This window comes from Felis catus, chromosome B4, assembly GCF_018350175.1.
Source record: "Felis catus isolate Fca126 chromosome B4, F.catus_Fca126_mat1.0, whole genome shotgun sequence".
NCBI lineage: Eukaryota > Metazoa > Chordata > Mammalia > Carnivora > Felidae > Felis > Felis catus.
The window spans coordinates 125,985,641-126,004,447 of record NC_058374.1 but is presented as its reverse complement, the minus strand read 5'-3'; the positions used below and the strand labels follow the sequence as shown (position 1 = coordinate 126,004,447).

The 18,807-nt window shown below is 42.3% G+C and overlaps 1 protein-coding gene across 2 annotated transcripts in view; it reads right to left on the bottom strand.

Moving 5' to 3' along the window:
- Positions 1 to 18,807, bottom strand: part of TCP11L2 (t-complex 11 like 2) — a 41,410-nt gene that overhangs the window by 6,469 nt on the left and 16,134 nt on the right. The window contains exons 5-9 of one of the 2 annotated variants that reach the window (XM_006933990.5): positions 17,877 to 18,097; positions 15,588 to 15,724; positions 4,593 to 4,777; positions 4,216 to 4,397; positions 1,684 to 1,856 (exon numbers count right to left, since the gene is read on the bottom strand). In XM_006933990.5, the coding sequence (XP_006934052.2) occupies positions 1,684 to 1,856; positions 4,216 to 4,397; positions 4,593 to 4,777; positions 15,588 to 15,724; positions 17,877 to 18,097 (898 nt within the window). Of the gene's footprint in view, positions 1 to 1,683; positions 1,857 to 4,215; positions 4,398 to 4,592; positions 4,778 to 15,587; positions 15,725 to 17,876; positions 18,098 to 18,807 lie in introns of those variants that run through there. The other variant, XM_019835444.3, reaches the window with a different exon arrangement.

The window sequence follows — 18,807 nt, the reverse complement described above, 5'->3', positions numbered from 1 at the left end:
ACTTGCTTTGTGCCCCACATCCTCCTCTCCCCCCTCCTTATGGCCATAGCACCTGGATTCTGTTTGGGGGAAATCATCTCTTCCCTACTCTCAGACCAGGTGTTACAAAGAAAGTGGACTCACTCTGGTTCTAGGAAATGAACACACGTCTCAGGCTCAAGTTCCTTCCCCTCCGACCACCGTGACGGATTCAAGAACATGACATGACGTACAGTCATGCCAAGTGGAGCTAATGAGACTCATTTCTGGGGTCGTTCTTTGAGTTAACAGGGAAGCGAACACCTTGTTTTTCTCTGGACTCCAAGGTGGAAAGATGCAGGCTAGAGCTGAAGGTGTCTTGCTAGGATGGAAAGAGTCTATCTGTGAAGACAGCCAGCCCAAAGGGGGCAGTGCGGAGGGATGGAGGTGGGGAAACCAATGCCAGTGACACGGTCTGAGCTCCGACTAAGCTGTATAGGTAGCCAGTCCTGCTCTGCTCTTGTTGGTTATATGAGACAATACACTTCCGTCTTGCTCAAGCTAGTTCACTTCTGTCACAGGTCACAGAAAGAGTCCTCACTGATGCGTTCTCCATTTTCCCAACTCACCAACACGATCTGACACTGAAAGTCACTTGCCTGGCAATCAAGTACAAAAAAAAAAAAAAAAAAAAAGCCCCAAATCATGCCTGCCAGCTCCATAGCCTCTTTACTCATTTACTCGTTGTCTCTTTCAAGCCTGACCCAAAAAAGAGGCCTCAGCTCACTTAGCCTAGCTCACAGAAGAACTGGTACCTGCTTTCTGTGAATATATTGCCAGGTTTGGATTGTTGCACTGATCTAGGATTTTAACACTACTGGTAGCATTATGTTATTTTCTCCATAAAAATCTATTGGCTAGGAATTTACCCAAGGGATACAGGAGTACTGATGCATAGGGGCACTTGTACCCCAATGTTTATAGCAGCACTCTCAACAATAGCCAAATTATGGAAAGAGCCTAAATGTCCATCAACTGATGAATGGATAAAGAAATTGTGGTTTATATACACAGTGGAGTACTACATGGCAATGAGAAACAATGAAATACGGCCCTTTGTAGCAACGTGGATGGAACTGGAGAGTGTGATGCTAAGTGAAATAAGCCATACAGAGAAAGACAGATACCATATGGTTTCACTCTTATGTGGATCCTGAGAAACTTAACAGAAACCCATGGGTGGCGGGGGGGGGGGGGGGGAAGGAAAAAAAAAAAAGAGGTTAGAGTGGAAGAGAGCCAAAGCATAAGAGACTCTTAAAAACTGAGAATAAACTGAGGGTTGATGGGGGGTGGGAGGGAGGGGAGGGTGGGTGATGGGTATTGAGGAGGGCACCTGTTGGGATGAGCACTGGGTGTTGTATGGAAACCAATTTGACAATAAACTTCATATATTGAAAAAAAAAAATCTATTGGTTGGATAGTAAGATAGAAGGCCCTGGAACAACCCCCCCCCCCCACTCTATTACATATACACGCAGAAGAAGCGGTGAGTCCCAAACCTTTGAAAGTACAAATTCCTTCTTTATATTTTTAATATGTATTCTCCCAAAGGAACGGGTAATCTGTTTATGCCTAAAACATAACAGACACTTGACACTAGTCAAAACCATAAAGTTAAAGCAAATTGGAATCGAAGTAGAAACCAATAAAAACATGAGGACCCACCAATCAAGGACCAGATAGGATTGTCCTCCTCTTCAATGCTTGAAAATTGACCTATAAGATTAGCTTGGACCTCAGCATTTAAAATGGATAAACCTCTCTCCACCAGGGCCTTGTTAACCTCAACACAAGTCTGAACACCGATAGAATTCAGGACTTCCTTCAAGTTAAAGGTCCTAAAAAACAAAACAAAATTGCATCAGTAACACTTTTTCTGTTCATTAGTTTTTATTTATTTTTAATATACCAACTTGTTTCAAATGCCCATCACTTTTCATTTATACAGACAATAAGTACCTACATTAGCACGAACTTAGAATATGGTAACTTCTCCTAAACACCAACCTTTGTATGTAGCAGATTTTTTAAATGGTTAAAGCACTCAATTCTGTAGGTAGTGTTTAGTTGGGAAAGCATTCAGAGAAGTTGCTCCCTGAAAAGAAGTCTGCATCCTCATTTTCATGCAGGACCATCAAAAAGGAAAAGAAATTACCTATTTACTCCTTAGAATAAACCCTTGGGTCTGAGTGGATTTATTCATAGATTTGTTGTTGTTAAATCTATGCTTATACAATGAGGTAAAGTCAATTCCTTTATCCATGCCTGAACAGTCCATCTATAACACCAATCAAAAACAAGAAATGAAGATATTCAGAGGTTAGTACCATAATGACAAATTACCTAAAATTCTTGACCTCTCATGATCAAAGATAAGAAGCTCCTTCCTACTGTTACTTTCAAGTAACCAACCAAAAATCCCAAATACATAGAGTCCAGAAAATCATAAACAGTAATTGGTAGGGGGTTACTTAAAAAGTAAAAAAAAAAAAAAAAAAAAAAAAAGTAATGAGAAAGGGCATGTGTTGGGTCCACACTATTGAGGAATGATCATTAAAAATGGTCTCTTGCTGCCCAGAAATGGTCTTTGTTTTTTATTTTTTAAGAGAGAGAGAGAGCATGAGAGAATGCAACTCAGGTAAGGGCAGAGGGAGAAGGAGCGAGAGAATCCCAAGCAGGCTCCACACGCAGCATGGAGGCCTGTCGCAGGGCTCAATCTCACAACCATGAGATCATGACCTGAGCTGAAATCAAGGGCTGGATGCTCAAGCAAGCGAGCCACCCAGTCACCCCTAGAAAAGGTCTTTAAGATAACTACGTGCAAACTTGGAATTAAAGGGTGAGAGAACGGAGGTGGAGGTGGGAGATTCAACAAAACAAAGCGATCAGAGAGGCAAAGCATGTATATAGGAGATGCTTTGACAACAGGCCCTTGACAGTGAACATTGTCCAAGTACTTGCCATGGGCCAGACACCTGCCCTAAGTACATCACAAGGAATCATCTTAATGTCTCACATTTGTAAGCAGGCACAGTTATCTCTTTTTACAAATGAGAAAACGAGGCTCAGAGTGATTTGGGAACTTGTTCAAGGGCACCTAACAAGTCAATAGCAGAGCTTGGACTTAAACTCTGGTCTGTCTGACCTGAAGCCTGACTTCTCAGTAACCACTTTGCTATATGCTTTATATTAATATTTGAGCAGCATTGTGGGTTCTCGAATAAATAAAAATTCCTGGAAAGTAAGTTACCCGGTATGGGGAAACGCCAAGGTAAGACCAGCTGCAAGCCCAGAGGAGGTTTCTCTTCATTACAGGTCTTGGGTCCTGGAATGTGAAGTATATGAGCCTGGATGCTTAGCACAGAAGCAGCAGAAAGGGCAGGGCCTTGGTTTCCCCTTTCCTCACTATGCAGCTAAGGTAAATCTTTCTCTCTGAGCACTCGGGATGCTGTAACCACTCGGGCTCCTTTTGGCTCTTGATATTCTGGGATTTTATCAGGTAATTTACGTGCTTTCTGAGTAATGGGCAGCAGGATAGGTGCATCTCCCTTCAAAGACAGGAAGGAAGAACGTAAGGCCTTGAAAACATGTGATCATTGACTAAGACTAGGAATTTTCTGACTTGGATAGGATTCCCACCAGGAAGATCTAAATGCAAAATCTAAATGGAATCCTAGTGTTCAATGAAGGTTTGACACTGGGAAATGAATTTAGCGAAAACAAGTCCTTCCCTGGGCTTGTGTAGTGTCTCTGAAGGACAGGAGGTCACTACTCCTGAAGACTTGACAGCAGGCTGGATCAGTGAAGTCGGTAACCATTTCACTGCAGAAAGACGACGGAGTCAGAACTGAATAGGAAAGCCTCCCTGCAGGGCCTTCTCAACACTGAGCTCGGCATTCTGGTTTCTGTGGGTTTGGTTCACAGCGCTGTCCAAGAAGAGCTCTTGTCCATGCCCGTCCCAAGTGGAAACGGGACACTCACCCTGGCACTTGTCATGGAAAGGACCTCTCCCTCCCCTATGAAAGGACATCGAAGCCTTCAGAGATATCAAAAGAAATTCTAGAAAAAGAAGTCGTAAGAGAAGCTTCCCTAAAGCACGGTCCTGAATATCACACGCAGACGTCCAGGGTTATGCGCCATCTCTGAAACACGTGCAGAGCCTTAAGACGGGGAGGAGCAGATAAAATTGGAACTTACTCTTTGTTCATGCCTTCGAGTAGAACAGCTGAAATCCTTTTTAACCTGTTTGCAAGCTCAGGAAGGCCTTCTGTAAGAGCACCCACCATATTGTTGGTAATTAGGGACAGGCAGGCAATAATTTTCAATTGATTCAGCTTTTCTGTCAGTTCCTGAAGACGTGCTCCATCTGTCATGAGTGTCTAGCATATTTATTTTAAATGTAAAAATAGAAAGGGAAGCTCAATACCATGAAAATGTAAAACAAGCAATGTTACATCCAAACTCCCATTTCATCTGATTTCAGGAAAGTCATTAAACCACACGCAACACTAGACAGACTAGCTTAAGAATTAAAATATTGGAAGACTTGAGGGAAGAAAAAAAAAATCACTCACCTCTGGTAATTCTTTCTTCTGATAATCCCACTGCAACAGTTTTAAATAACTGTTATTTAGCACCAGTGTAGGGCTCAGGCTTGGCTTAGAGCTATTTTCAGCCCCAGGAGTTAAAGCCGTCTCAGAAAGAGAAAGCAGTTCATTTACAGATTCTTTTATCCATCCTGTAGTTTGATCAAGAGCACCTGAAAGTGAAGAGGCCACATTATTTGTCCTACAGCTGACAGATCCCTCCATGTGTGCATTCTACATGACAGACGTTACGTTAGGAACTGGCCACGAATGAAGAGACAGGCACAGCCCTTGAGGAACTTAGAGTCCAGATGGGGAGACGGAGCTGTGAACTAACAATTACAGCAGATATGATAAATGCTAGAAGGCACATGGAAGTGGAGAGAGCAGAGGTTGTCCAGGACAGACTCTAAGGAAGAGCTCTGGACTGACGCCTGAAGATACAAGACAGAGGACAGAGCTGTCACTCCAGGACAGGCGAATGGCCCATAGAAAACACCAGAAAAGTGACAGAATATGGCACATTCTGGATGCTACAGGCAAATCTGATTGCTGGTCCACAGAAAACCAGGGGGAAGAGACTGGTAGCAGGTGGTATTGGATGGGCAGGCAGGAGCCAACTCACACGCAATCTTGAATTTTGTGCAGAGAAGGTATTTAGACTAAAGGCATTGATTATTAAACATGTTTGGGTCCTGGACCCCCTGAGTGTCTGATTTAGAGCTATGCCTTTCCCAAAATGCACATGCATGCACTTTACTTTCAACCCAGTTCTAAGGTTTCCCAGTAGAAACAATTGGCTTTTTATACCACATTTCTTATAACACTGTATATTTAGTAGAATTTATAAGGTGGAAACTGCTTTTAAAAAAAAAAAATGCAGTATGAACACAGGTGTGGATTTTTTCTTTTAAAGCACCAGAGAATGAAATAAAGAATAATGACCCTGAAATTCTTCCTCAGACCCAGCGCCTGAACAGAGGTAATTTATGAGCAGCTGTGTTTGCCACACTAGAACACCACCACCCCAGAACTTTGCAACTTTGTGTCTCCTCAGTTGGCAAATGTTCTGGGTTTTTCAAATTCTGTTCATAAAGATGTAAAGGACATGCAGTCTTTTACTTAAAAGATATCCAAGGTGGGGGGGGGGGGGTGGTTGAGAGAGAGAGAGGAAATCTTCATGGGTATAATTACAATGTGGCATTAATAAGCATTTATACTGCACTCTTAATCATTTACAGCTGACACATTTAAAAGCCCTTTTAGTTATCTCAAACAAAAGCAACAGTGTACCCTAGTGCTTCTCAAATCGTGGCTGATTTTAGAATCACCTGGGGAGCTCTAAAAAGAAAAAAAAAAAGATCTTGCACACAGCTCCTGGAGATTCTGATTTAATCAGTCTGAGATGGGGCTCAGGCATCTGTGTTTAAACACCTCAGGTGATCTAGTCCACTGCCAGAATGGAGTATGACTGGTAAAACAGAAAGGACATGAGTTTAGAGTGAAGCATCATCAGGTTTCCTCTAAGGGATCTGCTGAGTTATCACTCCCACAAGCTAGTACACAGACCATTCTATGTGGCTCCAAAAGCAAGGTCAACCCCAGGAGACACTTGTACCCTTGGTTTTTCATGTGGGCAGCAATTCTCTCCATTTACTCATTTATCCAATGATAACTGAGCACCTACTATACACTAGGTACCGTACTTAATGTTAGGGATTCAGATGAGTGAATATGTTCCCTGCACCCAAGAAGCTCTTAGTCTACTAGGAGGGAGGAACATAAGAACAAGCAATGGCTTTACAGGCACATTTGCCTAAGAATTTCCCAGGATCCATGGAGGCCCAGGCACACAGCACCTGACTTCACTTTCCACCAATACACGGTGGGTGCTCAAAAACCTCTGCTCTCTGTGTCTGGCATGAGAGACCCAGTAGGTTTCCAGTTTATTTCAGCATCTCTGGAAGTAACCGTGGCTTAGGGAATGGCTCAGTCTCCTTCAGACTGACAAGTTGATTGGTCTTCCAGGCCTGCAGCAATCTTTCCTTTCCCACCATCATCCAGTAAAATGTTTACTGATGCCCACAGTGCAAGGTGTTTCTTGTAAACTCAGCAGAAAAGGGAATACTTCTCAATTCATTTTATGAGGCCAGCTTTGCCCTGATACCAAAACCAGGCAAAGGCATTACAAGAAAATTACAGAATGATCTCTTTCTAAAAATATAGATGCAACAATCCTTAAGAAAGCACTAGCAAGGTAAAGTATTAGTAAGGCAAAGTAATACACCGTAAATAAGGGGTGGGATAAACATCTCAGGATTGCAAACTTGGTTTAACATTAGAAAAATATTGGGGGCGCCTGGGTGGCTCAGTCGGATGAGCATCTGACTGTTGGTTTTGGCTTAGGTCATGATCTCACAGTTTCGTGAGATCTCTGCACTGAGCCTGCTTGGGATTCTCTCTCCCCCCCTCTCTCTCTGCCCCTCCCCAACTCGCACTCTCTCTCTCTCTCAAAATAAATAAACAAATTTTAAAAACAAGAAAAATATCAATCACTGTAATTCAGCACATTATCATAATAAAGGAGAAAAAATGATCACTTCAGCATACAGAAACAGCATGTGACCAAATTTAACATGTGACCTATTTAGATAAAAGTTCTCAGCAAACTAGAAACAGAGCTTCCTCAATACAGAAAAGGACATCTATGAGAAGCTGCAGCTGACATGGCTTAAGTATGACATATATCATACTTAAGAGTCAAACGATGAACATTCTTCCCCTAGAAAAGCAAAGATGCCCTCTCTCAAGACTACTATTGCACATCTGATTGGATGTCCTAGTCAGTGCAATAAGGCAAGAAAAAGAAATAAAAGGCACACAGGTTTTTAAAAAGAAGTAAAGCTGTCTTTATTTGCAGTCAGTGTGATTATAGATACAGAAAACCCTAAGGAATATTCCAAAAAAACTACTAGAATTAAGAAGTGAATTTAGCAAGTTCTCAGTATGCAAAGTGCATATTCAAAAGCCAATTACATTTCTATATACTAGAAAATAAAAATCTTACAAAATACCATCTATAACACCATCAAAGAACATAAAATAAATGAGATTAAATTTAACAAAGTAAGTACAAGACTGATACACCAAAACTAAATGTATTGCTGAAACAGGGGCACCTGGCTGGCTCAGTCAGTTGGGCGTCCGACTTCGGCTCAGGTCATGATCTCACAGTTCGTGAGCTCAAGCCCCGCATCGGGCTCTGTGCTGACAGCTCAGAGCCTGGAGCCTGCTTCGGATTCTATACCTCCCTCTCTCTCTGTCTCTCTGCCCCTCCCCCGCTCTCACTCTGTCTCTGTCTCTCTCTCAAAAATAAACATTAAAAAAAATTGTTTTTAAAATAAAAAATAAAATGTATTGCTGAAACAAATTAGATTTGAGATACCTAGTTCACAAACTAGTAGACTCACTAATATTAAGATGTCAATTCAACATAATTCCAGTCACCATCCCAGCTGGCAGTTTTGCAGAAACTGATAAACTAGTTAAAAAAGCATATGAAATTCAAAGGACCTGTAATAGACAAAACAATTTTGAAAAAGAAGAACAAAGATAGAACTCTAACACTGCCTGATTTCAAGACTTAGCCTCAATATCAGGATTGTGTAGTACTGGCCAGGAGAAAACATATAGATCAACAGAATAGGATAGAATCCAATTAAAAAAAAAATGAAGTAAAGGGGCGCCTGGATGGCTCAGTTGGTGAAGCATCGACTCTTGATTTCGGCTCAGGTCATGATCTCACCGTTCGTGGGAGAAGAGTCCCATATCAGGCTCTGTACTGATAGAGCAGAACCTGCTTGGGATTTCTCTCTCTCCCTCTTTCTCTTTCCCTCCTGTGTGCACACTCTCTCTCTCAAACAAACATTTAAAAAAGTGATATGTGCTACAACATAGGTAAATCTTGAATATACTATACTAAGAGAAGTCAGACACAAAAAAGCCACACATTGTATGATGTGATTTATATGAAATGTCCATAATTGGCAAATCCAGAGATTAGAGACAGAAAGTAGTCCAGTGGTTGTCAAAGGCTAAGGGAAGGGAGGAATGGGAAGCTGGTAGTGAGTATGGGGTTTCTTCATAAGGTGATGAAAATCTTTTGGAATTAAATACTGATGGTTGTATAACCTTATGCTAAAAACCACTGAACTAAACACTTTAAAAAAATTAATGTTATGGTAGGCAAATTATACCTCAATTAAAAAAAAGAATAAAAAGTTTAGAAACAGACCCACAAATGTATAGTCAATTGATTTTCAACAAAGTTGCCAAAGCAGTTAAGAGAGAAAAGATAGTCTTTTTCCAGTAAATGGTGCTAGAAGTAGATACACCTATGGAAAAATGTGAACCTTGAAATACATTACCTTGAAATGATTCCTAAGCCTAAAACTATAGACCTTCTAGAAGAAAATATTCAAAAAAATCTTTATGACCTTGGGATACCTAAAGATTTTGTAGACACACCGTTAAGTCCACAAATAAAATAAAATGTTATAATCTGGACTTCATCAAAATTAAAAACTTCTCTTTTTTCAAAGGTTAGTGTTAAGAAGATGAAAAAGGCGAGCCACACACAGATGGCGGAAATTTTCATAACACATACATATATCTGACAAAGGATTTGTTTCCAGAATATATTGAGAGCTCTTCAATTCAATAAGAAGACAACCAAATTTAAAAACGGGGCAAAAGATTTGAATGGACACTTCACATAAAAAGATAAATGGCTATTTGCATATGAAAAGATGCTTAACATCATTCATCATCCGTGAAATGTATCTTAGAACGACAATGAGATACTACTTTCACACCCTCTATAAAGGGTCAAATTTAAGAGACTGATAATACCTAGTGTTGGTGAAAATGTAAAGCAGTTGGAACTATCATACATTGATGGCGAGTATAAAACAGTACAACCACTTTGGAAAATAACTACCAGTTTCTTATAAAGTTAACCACATATTTAACATAATGACCCAGCCATTCAACTCCTAGGTGTTTACACAAGAGAAATGGAAACATGTGCACACACAAAGACTGGTACACAAACGTTCACAGCAGCTTTATTCATAGTAGCCTAGGACCAGAAACAATGCAAATGTCCATCAACAGGTACATGGACAAAGTATGGTATAATCATATAACAGGATACTTCTCAGTAATACAAACTATTGATACATACACAACATGGATGAATCTCAAACATCTTACTAGTTTAGTAAAAGAAGTTGGAGAAGAAAGTGAACACAGAGTGTCGTTCCACTTAATATGAAGTTCTAAAAGAGGCGAAGCTGATCTACAATAATGAAAGTTTTATCAGTGTCTACCTTTATGGGGGAGGTTGACTACAAGGGTCAAGAGGGTCCTTTTTGAATGACAGAAATGTTTTATATTTTGTTTGTAGTTGTAGTTATAGGAGCATATTCTTTTGTCAAAACTCAGAACTACACACTTAAAGTGGGCACATTTTTTATTGCATGAATAGCATACTCCAATGAAGTTTAAAAAAGGGATATAGGTTATGGATTGGCCAACTAAGTCACTGAATCTAACCCTAGTAAATGCAGGTTGAAGTCGCATACAGCTTCATCAACACTAAACACACATACAAATATTTACATTATGTAAGAGCCATTGATTGCGCTATTTAGTACTAGAAATAGTAGTCAGGGGAATGTCCTGTAAAACCTCCCCGTTTAGTATGAATGAGTTTAGTATTTGAGTTTTCCAAGATGAATGTATCGAGCGTAGTCATACATAGATTCTTCAAGGAATACAATTCCTTGAAGTCTGCTGACTTCTAATATGGTAGCTAAGCATGAAATCTGGTACCTGAGATTGAACTCTGAGTGACCCCTAAAAAGGCAACAACTCCACATCCTGGATTTGGGGGATGGCCTGTACAATTCTGAGCAGGCAGTATTCTCATAAACTAAGAGAATGGTGCAGAATATGTGAATGGGAGCCCCCGACGTTGTGCAAAGATCGCTCCCCTTTTCAGTATTCTGGAAAATATTCAGATTAACTACCCCGATTTTCAGTTAGAAGAATATAGTTCCCTTATCCATGACACCTGCTCTTTTATGCCTATCAACACCTCACCTCCCTTCTTTTGGTACTGATTTCCTTCTTTCTTTTTTTAAGTAGGCTCCACACCCAACATGGGGCTTGAACTCACAACCTCCAGATCAAAAGTCACATGCTCTGCAGACTGAGACAACCAGGTGTCCCTTGGTACTGATTTCTTTGAGAAATCATTTTCCCTCTTTCCATGCTTTCTTTTGTGAATATCAATTAAGAGGCCCCTGACCAGGAAAGCCCCCTGACCCCCTGGGGTTGGCCTAGCGGAATCACATGCCCATCAGACTTTCCTGGGACCTGAAGGGTGACTACAGCATTCAAGGATGGGCCATTTTATTTTCTTTCTTTCTTTAATTTTTAATTTTTTTAATGTTTATTTATTTTTGACAGACACACACACACACACACACACACACACACACACACACACACAGAGTGTGAGTGGGGGAGGGGCAGAGAGGGAGACACGGAATCTGAAGCAGCCTCCAGCCTCAGCACAGAGCCTGACTTGGGGCTCAAACCCACAAACCACGAGATCATGACCAGAGCTGAAATCGGACACCTAACCGACTGAGTCACCCAGGCGCCCCAAGGCTAGCCCATTTTAAAGTACACGGTAACGGTTCTGATGATGGAGCTGGGAACTTTCCCTTATTTTTTTCTGCCCAGATTCCTGATGCTCTCCTGGTTTCTGGCCTTGTTCAGGCTCAGGTATTTTAGCTTTTTTTGTGAACTGCCCCCGTCCTTCCATTCGCTTCCTTTTTTGCCAAGTCAGCCAGAGTTAGTTTCTGTTGCTTGCCATACAACCCAGTTGATGTAACACAAAAGTGAAAAATCCAAAGAAAGCAGCCAAAGCAGCAGCTTGGTTAAATCTTGGCTTGGACGCGGGAGACTTGGCTTCCAGTCCGCGCTCCACTACTTATTAGGAGCTCTTGTGTTTGGGCAGGCCATCGCTCAGCATCAGTTGGCTCATCTTCAGAATGTTCCATTATTAGTCCTTGACTGCCTTGTGTGCCAGGCAAAGACAATCACAATGCAGTTTCATGGGTTTTTGAAAAATATTTACGTCTCGTAGGATTTTTGAAAGAATCACATGAAATGAAGTTCTATGAGAATATTTTATCAGATATAAGATATTATCTAAATAAATAAAAACCTTTTCTTGCTGAGTATCTTAGAAATTACCTGTGGCCTGGCCCCCTCGGGGTAATCTGTTACTCTTTCCACGGGTAATTTAGTTGTTGGACCTGATGTGGTCATCTTGTTGATGTTGTACATGTGACCAATCAGTGCCTAAGACTTGTAAACCAGGCAATTACATAAAATCTCTCTGTTGGCAAAATAAACTCTTTTCTGAAATCAGTTCAGAAATCTACAGTACTCCTCTCTATTAACTTTCCAATAATTATTTTATAAAAATCACATACACACAAAAATCCAACTCTTCTGTCCTTCTGCATGTTCCTGTGAGGCTCTTATTTTGATATTAGGGCACAGTGGCCGACTTTTGGCAAAGTGACTTGAGGATATAATTAACAGCTGACATGCACTCTGCTTCCTGGACTCTTGATTTCTCTGGGAACATATTTAGAGCTGGACAATAATGACCTATATGCACAACTGGATATATTCTATTCTTAAATCTCTGGAAATATCCAAGTCAATGTGAAACGTACAAATGCAGGTCACTAAGCCTGAGTTTTAAGGACAGAAACAAATCATTTAAGATGATCAAAACTGTCATTCAACCCAATATTAAGGAATTCGCTCCAAATGACAAGCTATCTTGATTCGAGACATGGAGACATTTGCACACACATGTACACAGGCATACAAATGAAACCAACTAGTAACGTGCTGGAAAGGAAAACACTGCTATGAACATAGTTACCGTAGTTCAGGTTTCAGATTCAGGTTCTACGCAGGGTTCTGTTTCCACTAATCCCTCTCTCCCTTTAGAGCTAAAACAATACAGCCCTGAAGTCACAGAATTTTTGTTGTGGAAGGATGGTTGGAAGTCATCTAGTCATATCCACCACTCAGTGCTAGCGCTCCCTCTGGAGATCCCCCAAAGGCGGTCAGTGTCTCATTTGAAGAGAGGCAGTGCTGCGTAGAGGTTGAGCGTACAAGCTTTGGGGCAGAGACATGTCTGGGTTATCCAGGCTTCAGCAGTGACCTGGGGTAAGTACCTTAACTTCAATCTCTTCATCTGTAAACAGTGAGTGATAATAGTACCAGTTTCACAGGGCTATTGTGAGGCTTGAATGGGCTAATCAGAGTGTTGGCACATAGTAAGGACCTAGCATATAATAAGTGCTCAACAAAATGATAGCTGGCACTGAGTACTATTAGTACTAGAGAGGCCCATTCCAAATTTAAAACAGCTGTAGCTGCTATAAATGTCAAAACTGGCTGCCTGCTACTCCCCTCCGTGGATCCTAGTCTGCCCTGCAGAACTTAACCGTAAGTCCCTGATTCAATACCAACAGGGAAGGCAATGCTCACCGCCCAGGCGCATCCCGTTACCAAGCAGAATACACACAGCTTCATGGACGGCTCCTCATGTGACCCTTCGTAACCCATGCCCTCTTCCCTGGAGATGCTTCAGGCTCTTGGAGTCCCTTTAAAAGTGGCACTTGTTTGGCTTTGTTCACAATTAAGACTACCCTACTGACTATCTTAACAGGACAGCTCCGTCCAAGAGGGGTGGGATGAGGTGGGTGGGTCACCTAACGGCCTTATATTGTGATTAATTACAGCCCAGAAGCCAGCGTTAAGAGTCTGCCAATGAAGGAATCAGTCAGCCAGCCTTTTACCAGCTGTGCACCATCTGGCATCTCAGTTTCCTCCCCTGTGAAATAAGGGGTCTAACAGTACCTACTTAACTGAGTAACTGTGAGGATTCATTGAGGTACTACTTTCTCTCCTCCCAGTCTCTCTTGACCCCTCTTCCAGTCCAACTTTAATGCCCACCAGTCCATTGCAACTGCTCCCATCAAGGTTATAATGGATTCTCATACAGTCATACCCATGGTCAAGCCCTGGCCTCATCTTTCTTGACCACTTAGCAACACATGACATAGCAGATCATGCCTTCACTGTCTGAACGCTTTCTTCACTTGTCCTACAGAACATCACCTGCTCCTGGCTTCCTTCACTTCTCTGGCTGCTCTTTCACAGTCACCGTTGCTGGTTCCATCCCTTCCTCTTGAGCTCTACTCGTTCCCAGTCTCTTTTGCTGGATCCGTCTGCTCTTGTCGATCTCTAGATGCTCTAGAGTTCCAGGTCAGGCCCCTTCAGTATCTACACTCACTCCCAGGTAATTTCACCCAGTGCAACACTGTGGATAAGAGTATGAACAGTGCACGCAGACCACCTGGGTGAGTCCCAGCTCCATAACTTACAAGCTGTGTTATGGAGGCAAGTGATCTAACCTCTCTGTGTCTCAGTTTCCTCATCTATAAAATGGGGGGTAGTTTCCTGAAGTTGTCACAAAGATCAAATTAGTTAATACAGGTAAAGTGCTTGGCATATAGAAAGCATTTTATTCATGTTAACTATTATTCAGTTTTGTGGCTTGATCTATCACAAATATACTGGTGAGTCCTGAATGTATATCCCTAGTACCCACCATTCCCCTGAACTCTAGTCCTTTATATCCAAACACCTACCTGACATGCCCATGTTGATGCCATTAAGATCTCAAGGTTCATATACGTGAACCTGAACCCCGATCCCATACCCTCTCCTTACCTGCCTTCCCCTAGTTGCCCACCCCACTAACAACCATCACTGTTCACCCTACTGCTCACGCGAAAACCTTAGCATCATCACCTCCTCTCCTTTCTCCTCATCCAACTTCCAGCAAATCGTCTTGTTCAACTTTCAAAACACATCCGGAATCCGACCCCGTCTCACTACTTCCACCACTGCCAGGTGAACCATTATTTCTTGCACATGCAGCCACAATACCGCCTACGTGGTGCCCCTGTTTCCCTCTCTGCTCAAGTACCATCTATTCTCTCTCTACCCGGGAGCCAGGGCGGTCTTTAAAAATGCAAATCACATGTTGCTCCCCTGCCCAAAACTCTCCAATGACTTCCTGTCAACACTTGCAATAAACTCCAAGCTCTCATTTCCCAGCAAGGTTCTGGATGACCTGCCTCTGTCTACCTCTTGGCCTCGTCTCCGCCCACTCTCTCCCTGCCTGCTCTACTCCAGCCACACTATCTGTGGTGTGTCTGTCCAACTTCACACACACGCTTCTGTCTCAGCGCCTTCGTACCTGCAGCTCCCTCTGGCTGGAATGTTCTTTTCTCACATCTTCATATGCCCCTTCCTCTTCCCTTTGCAAACTCTGCTCAAACGTTCCTTCTTAGAGAGGTCTTCTCATCTCAGTCTACCTTGTCTTAAAAACCACCACCTCCCCCACTCCTGCCCCATTGCTATCTGCCCTTTTTCCTACTTTTCTTCATAGCACTTAACACATCTGACAATACATGCTTATTTGTTTGTCTGTCATGCCTACTAGAATGTCAGCTCCCCAGGGGTCACGACATTGTTTTGTTCACTGCGGTATCCACAGCAACTGGGATCCACAGCAATCCTAGTATCTGGGGCACAGCAAGTGCTCAATAAATATATATTTTTTAATACATGAAGAAATGAATAGTGCTTGAGACACAGCAAACAGCTATAAATTTGTGATGTCGATTTTAGAAGTTACAAAAATGTTTAACAGAAAAGTCAAAATTCTTTAGTGACACTCCTTAAGATACCAAAATATAACGCATCATATTTCCACTTAGTTTCAACATATACACATTATATTGTACTTACTTGGAGTTTCTTCTAAAATTTCTTGGAACTTGGTTCTCTCATAATCCACCAACTGGCGTTGAAGATGTGGTCTAAGACTCCTAATTGTAAAATTGACCATGTCCATTTTCATGAGGTCCAGGACATGAAATATTTGTCTAAAAATTTTAGAGTGAAAATAGTTAAAGAGGTGATTAAGAAATTAAGCTGAAATTCATTAACTGCGATCTATTTTATAGGCTGGAAAATATAAACACCCCCCAAATGGTTTTGAAATTCCAACTGCCATTGGCAAGGTCACTTTTCATAGAAGGCATTACACATGCATCCCAAATTTATTCTTCACAGATCTCAAGAGTATTTGCTTTAGCAAATACAATACCTCCAGCTGATCCATTACACCCAGCAGCGAACTGGTAGACAGTAGAAAGCATAAGCAATGAGTCTTAACAATGAGACAAATCAAGAAGGAATTTTCACTGGAAAGCCCTAAACTTTTAAGGAGTCTGTACATAGTGTACTTGGTTTTTCCTCCTAAGGAACGCGGGTGGGGTGGGGAGAAAAGAAGAAAAAGGACAGGGAAGTAAGGCACAGGGGAAAAACACTTCAGTTTCGAATTGGGCATGCCTGGGCTCAAATGCAGCATTGCAACTGACCAGCTCTGTGGCCAGGCATAAGTTACTCAATCTCTCCGTGCAAGTTTCCTCATCTGTGCAAGAAGAGACAAGATCAGTCTCGGAGGGATGTTCTAGAGAGTCGATGAGGTTATGAACGCATCATGGAGGGAACAGTGGTCCCCAGTAGGTGCTCGATAGATGACCAAGATGAAGACCACAGATGTGATACCACACGTGGGTAATAAGGTAACTCAGAGCATGGATTCTGCAACTGAAGAGTCACTGTATGCCAGAGCTGAACACAACTCTACGGGCACATACAGCCCATTTCACCGATGGAGTAAAGTGTGACTTTGAGAGGTTATCGACTTGCCCCAGTTAATAACGTAAGTTACCTGCTCTACGCATACCAGTTTCCTCCTCCTACCTTTCCAATACTATTACATAAAACTTAATTTTCAACGTGGCTGTATTCAAAAAAAAAAAAAAAAGGCGGGGGTGGGGGGAGTTCCTCTCATTGGTGAAAACTATTATAGACTCGTCTTTCCTCTGGGATCACAAAGAAGTTATTGTTTATACAGCCAGAATTAGACCCTTACAATTTTAAAGTATACCTCATTTCCTCAGGGAAGCAGTGGCAGAAATGGTTAGGTGACCACCAAAGGTCTGTGCTCTTTTTCCACAGTGTATATTTGTGGCTAGGGAAATGTATTTCCAGACAGCAACCACGTTTCCCAGGCCTCCTTCAAACTAGGTGGGACCACAGGACTGGTTACAGTCAGTGGAATCTGTCTCTTCTGGGCTGAAGAGGTTGAACACTGGGTATGCCTTCCCCGATCTCTTTCCCATTCACTAGCTGAATGTACAGGACTCCAAGGGCCTTGGGCAACAATGGGATCAAGGATAGAAGGAACCTGGGTCCCCAAATAACATGTGGAAAGCTGCCTGACCAAGAACCCCTGCTTCAGACTGTGACATGAGAAACTTATACTTGTTAAATCACCAAGAGTTCAGGGGTTATGTGTCATAGCAGCTACCATTACCCTAACTCATAAAGACCTCTTCCTAGATCCTTAACTGGATTAGGTCCCTCTGCTAGAAGCTCTGTTAATCCCCTGTACATCCCCTCCCATAGCACGTACCACAATTGTAATTCCTTGTCCGAGGTCTGTTTTCCCATTGGACTGTAAACTCCCTGGTCAGAGACTGTATCTGTCTTTTTCCTCACTGCATCTCCAGGGCCCCCCCCCCCCCCCCGCCCCACACCAACTAACAACTTTGTTAGGTCATTCTATCTGAAAATTCTATGTTCAGGGCAAATGACTGACTTGCTCCTTGCTTCTCTGGTTTCTTCTAGGGTCAAGGATTCCTTTGGAAGACCAGAAATTATTCTGTGTTCCTCAATTCCCACACTTCCCTTTTGAATGAACTGAAAGGTACTCTCAGAAAATGCAAGCCGTGAGCACCTGTCTGGCTCAATCGGTTAAGCGTCTGACTTAGGCTCAGGACATGATCTCACAGTTTGTGGGTTCAAGCCCTGGGTTGGGCTCTGCGTTGATAGCTCGGAGCCTGGAGCCTGCTTTGGATTCTCTGTCTCCCCCTCTCTCTCCCCATCTTGTGCTCGCTCTCTCAAAAATAAATAAATAAACAAACAAACAAAAAGAAAGAAAATGCAAGCAGGGAAAGTGCTAACCTCAGCACCTCCACGATGTCGTTGGTAGCCTTCAGCTCTCTGATGTCGTCATCTCGCACAGGAGCACAGAGCTTTCCCATGATACTGATGACATAGTTGGCCAGGCCTTGGATGTCAACAGCACTGTGCTCAGCCTGCTGCCTGATTAGGTCTGTGTCTAAAACTTCACATATCTGGTTGCGAAGCCGGTTGCCGCCAGGAGTCAGAAAAGAAAGGAGAATCTACACAGGGAAAGGAAAGAAAAGTTACCGGCATTCTTACGTGAATAAGGGTTGTCATTTTTTATTTCAGTGTCTAGAAGACCAAGCTCCTTGTCCATATTTTAATGCCCTGGGTGCCACAGAAGTCTACACTGACTGGTGGTGGGTCAGAGGAGCACTCCAGTGTCTCAAATCTAAAAAGCAAGTTCTACCTTCTGCATTAAAGCCCCCCTCCAACTTGCCACTACTCATGGGAAGTTACTGAAACTACCAGAATGAGAGCAACTGGCAAGGAAGCAGTATTACTGAAATAACTTCAAAAAGTTTACAAATAAACCACGTAAGGAAGGAATAAGTTGCAGATCATGGCTCCAAAGAACCCTTTAAAAAAGAGCAAATGAGGGGCGCCTGGGTGGCTCACTTGCTTAAGTGTCCAACTTCGGCTCAGGTTATGATCTCACTCTCACGGCTTGTGGGTTCGAGCGCTGCATCAGGCTCTGTGCTGACAGCTCGGAACCTGGAGCCTGGAGCCTGCTTCGGATTCTGTGCCTCCCTCCCTCTCTGCCCCTCTCCTACTCACACTCTGCCTCTCTCTCTCTCAAAAATAAATAAACATTAAAAAAAAATTAAAGAAGAGCAGATGGAAACACCCCATGGGCTACGTTAGTATATTTTACATATAAGATATTTATTATATATTCCTTAGGCAACCTATCCTGAGTATTCACCAC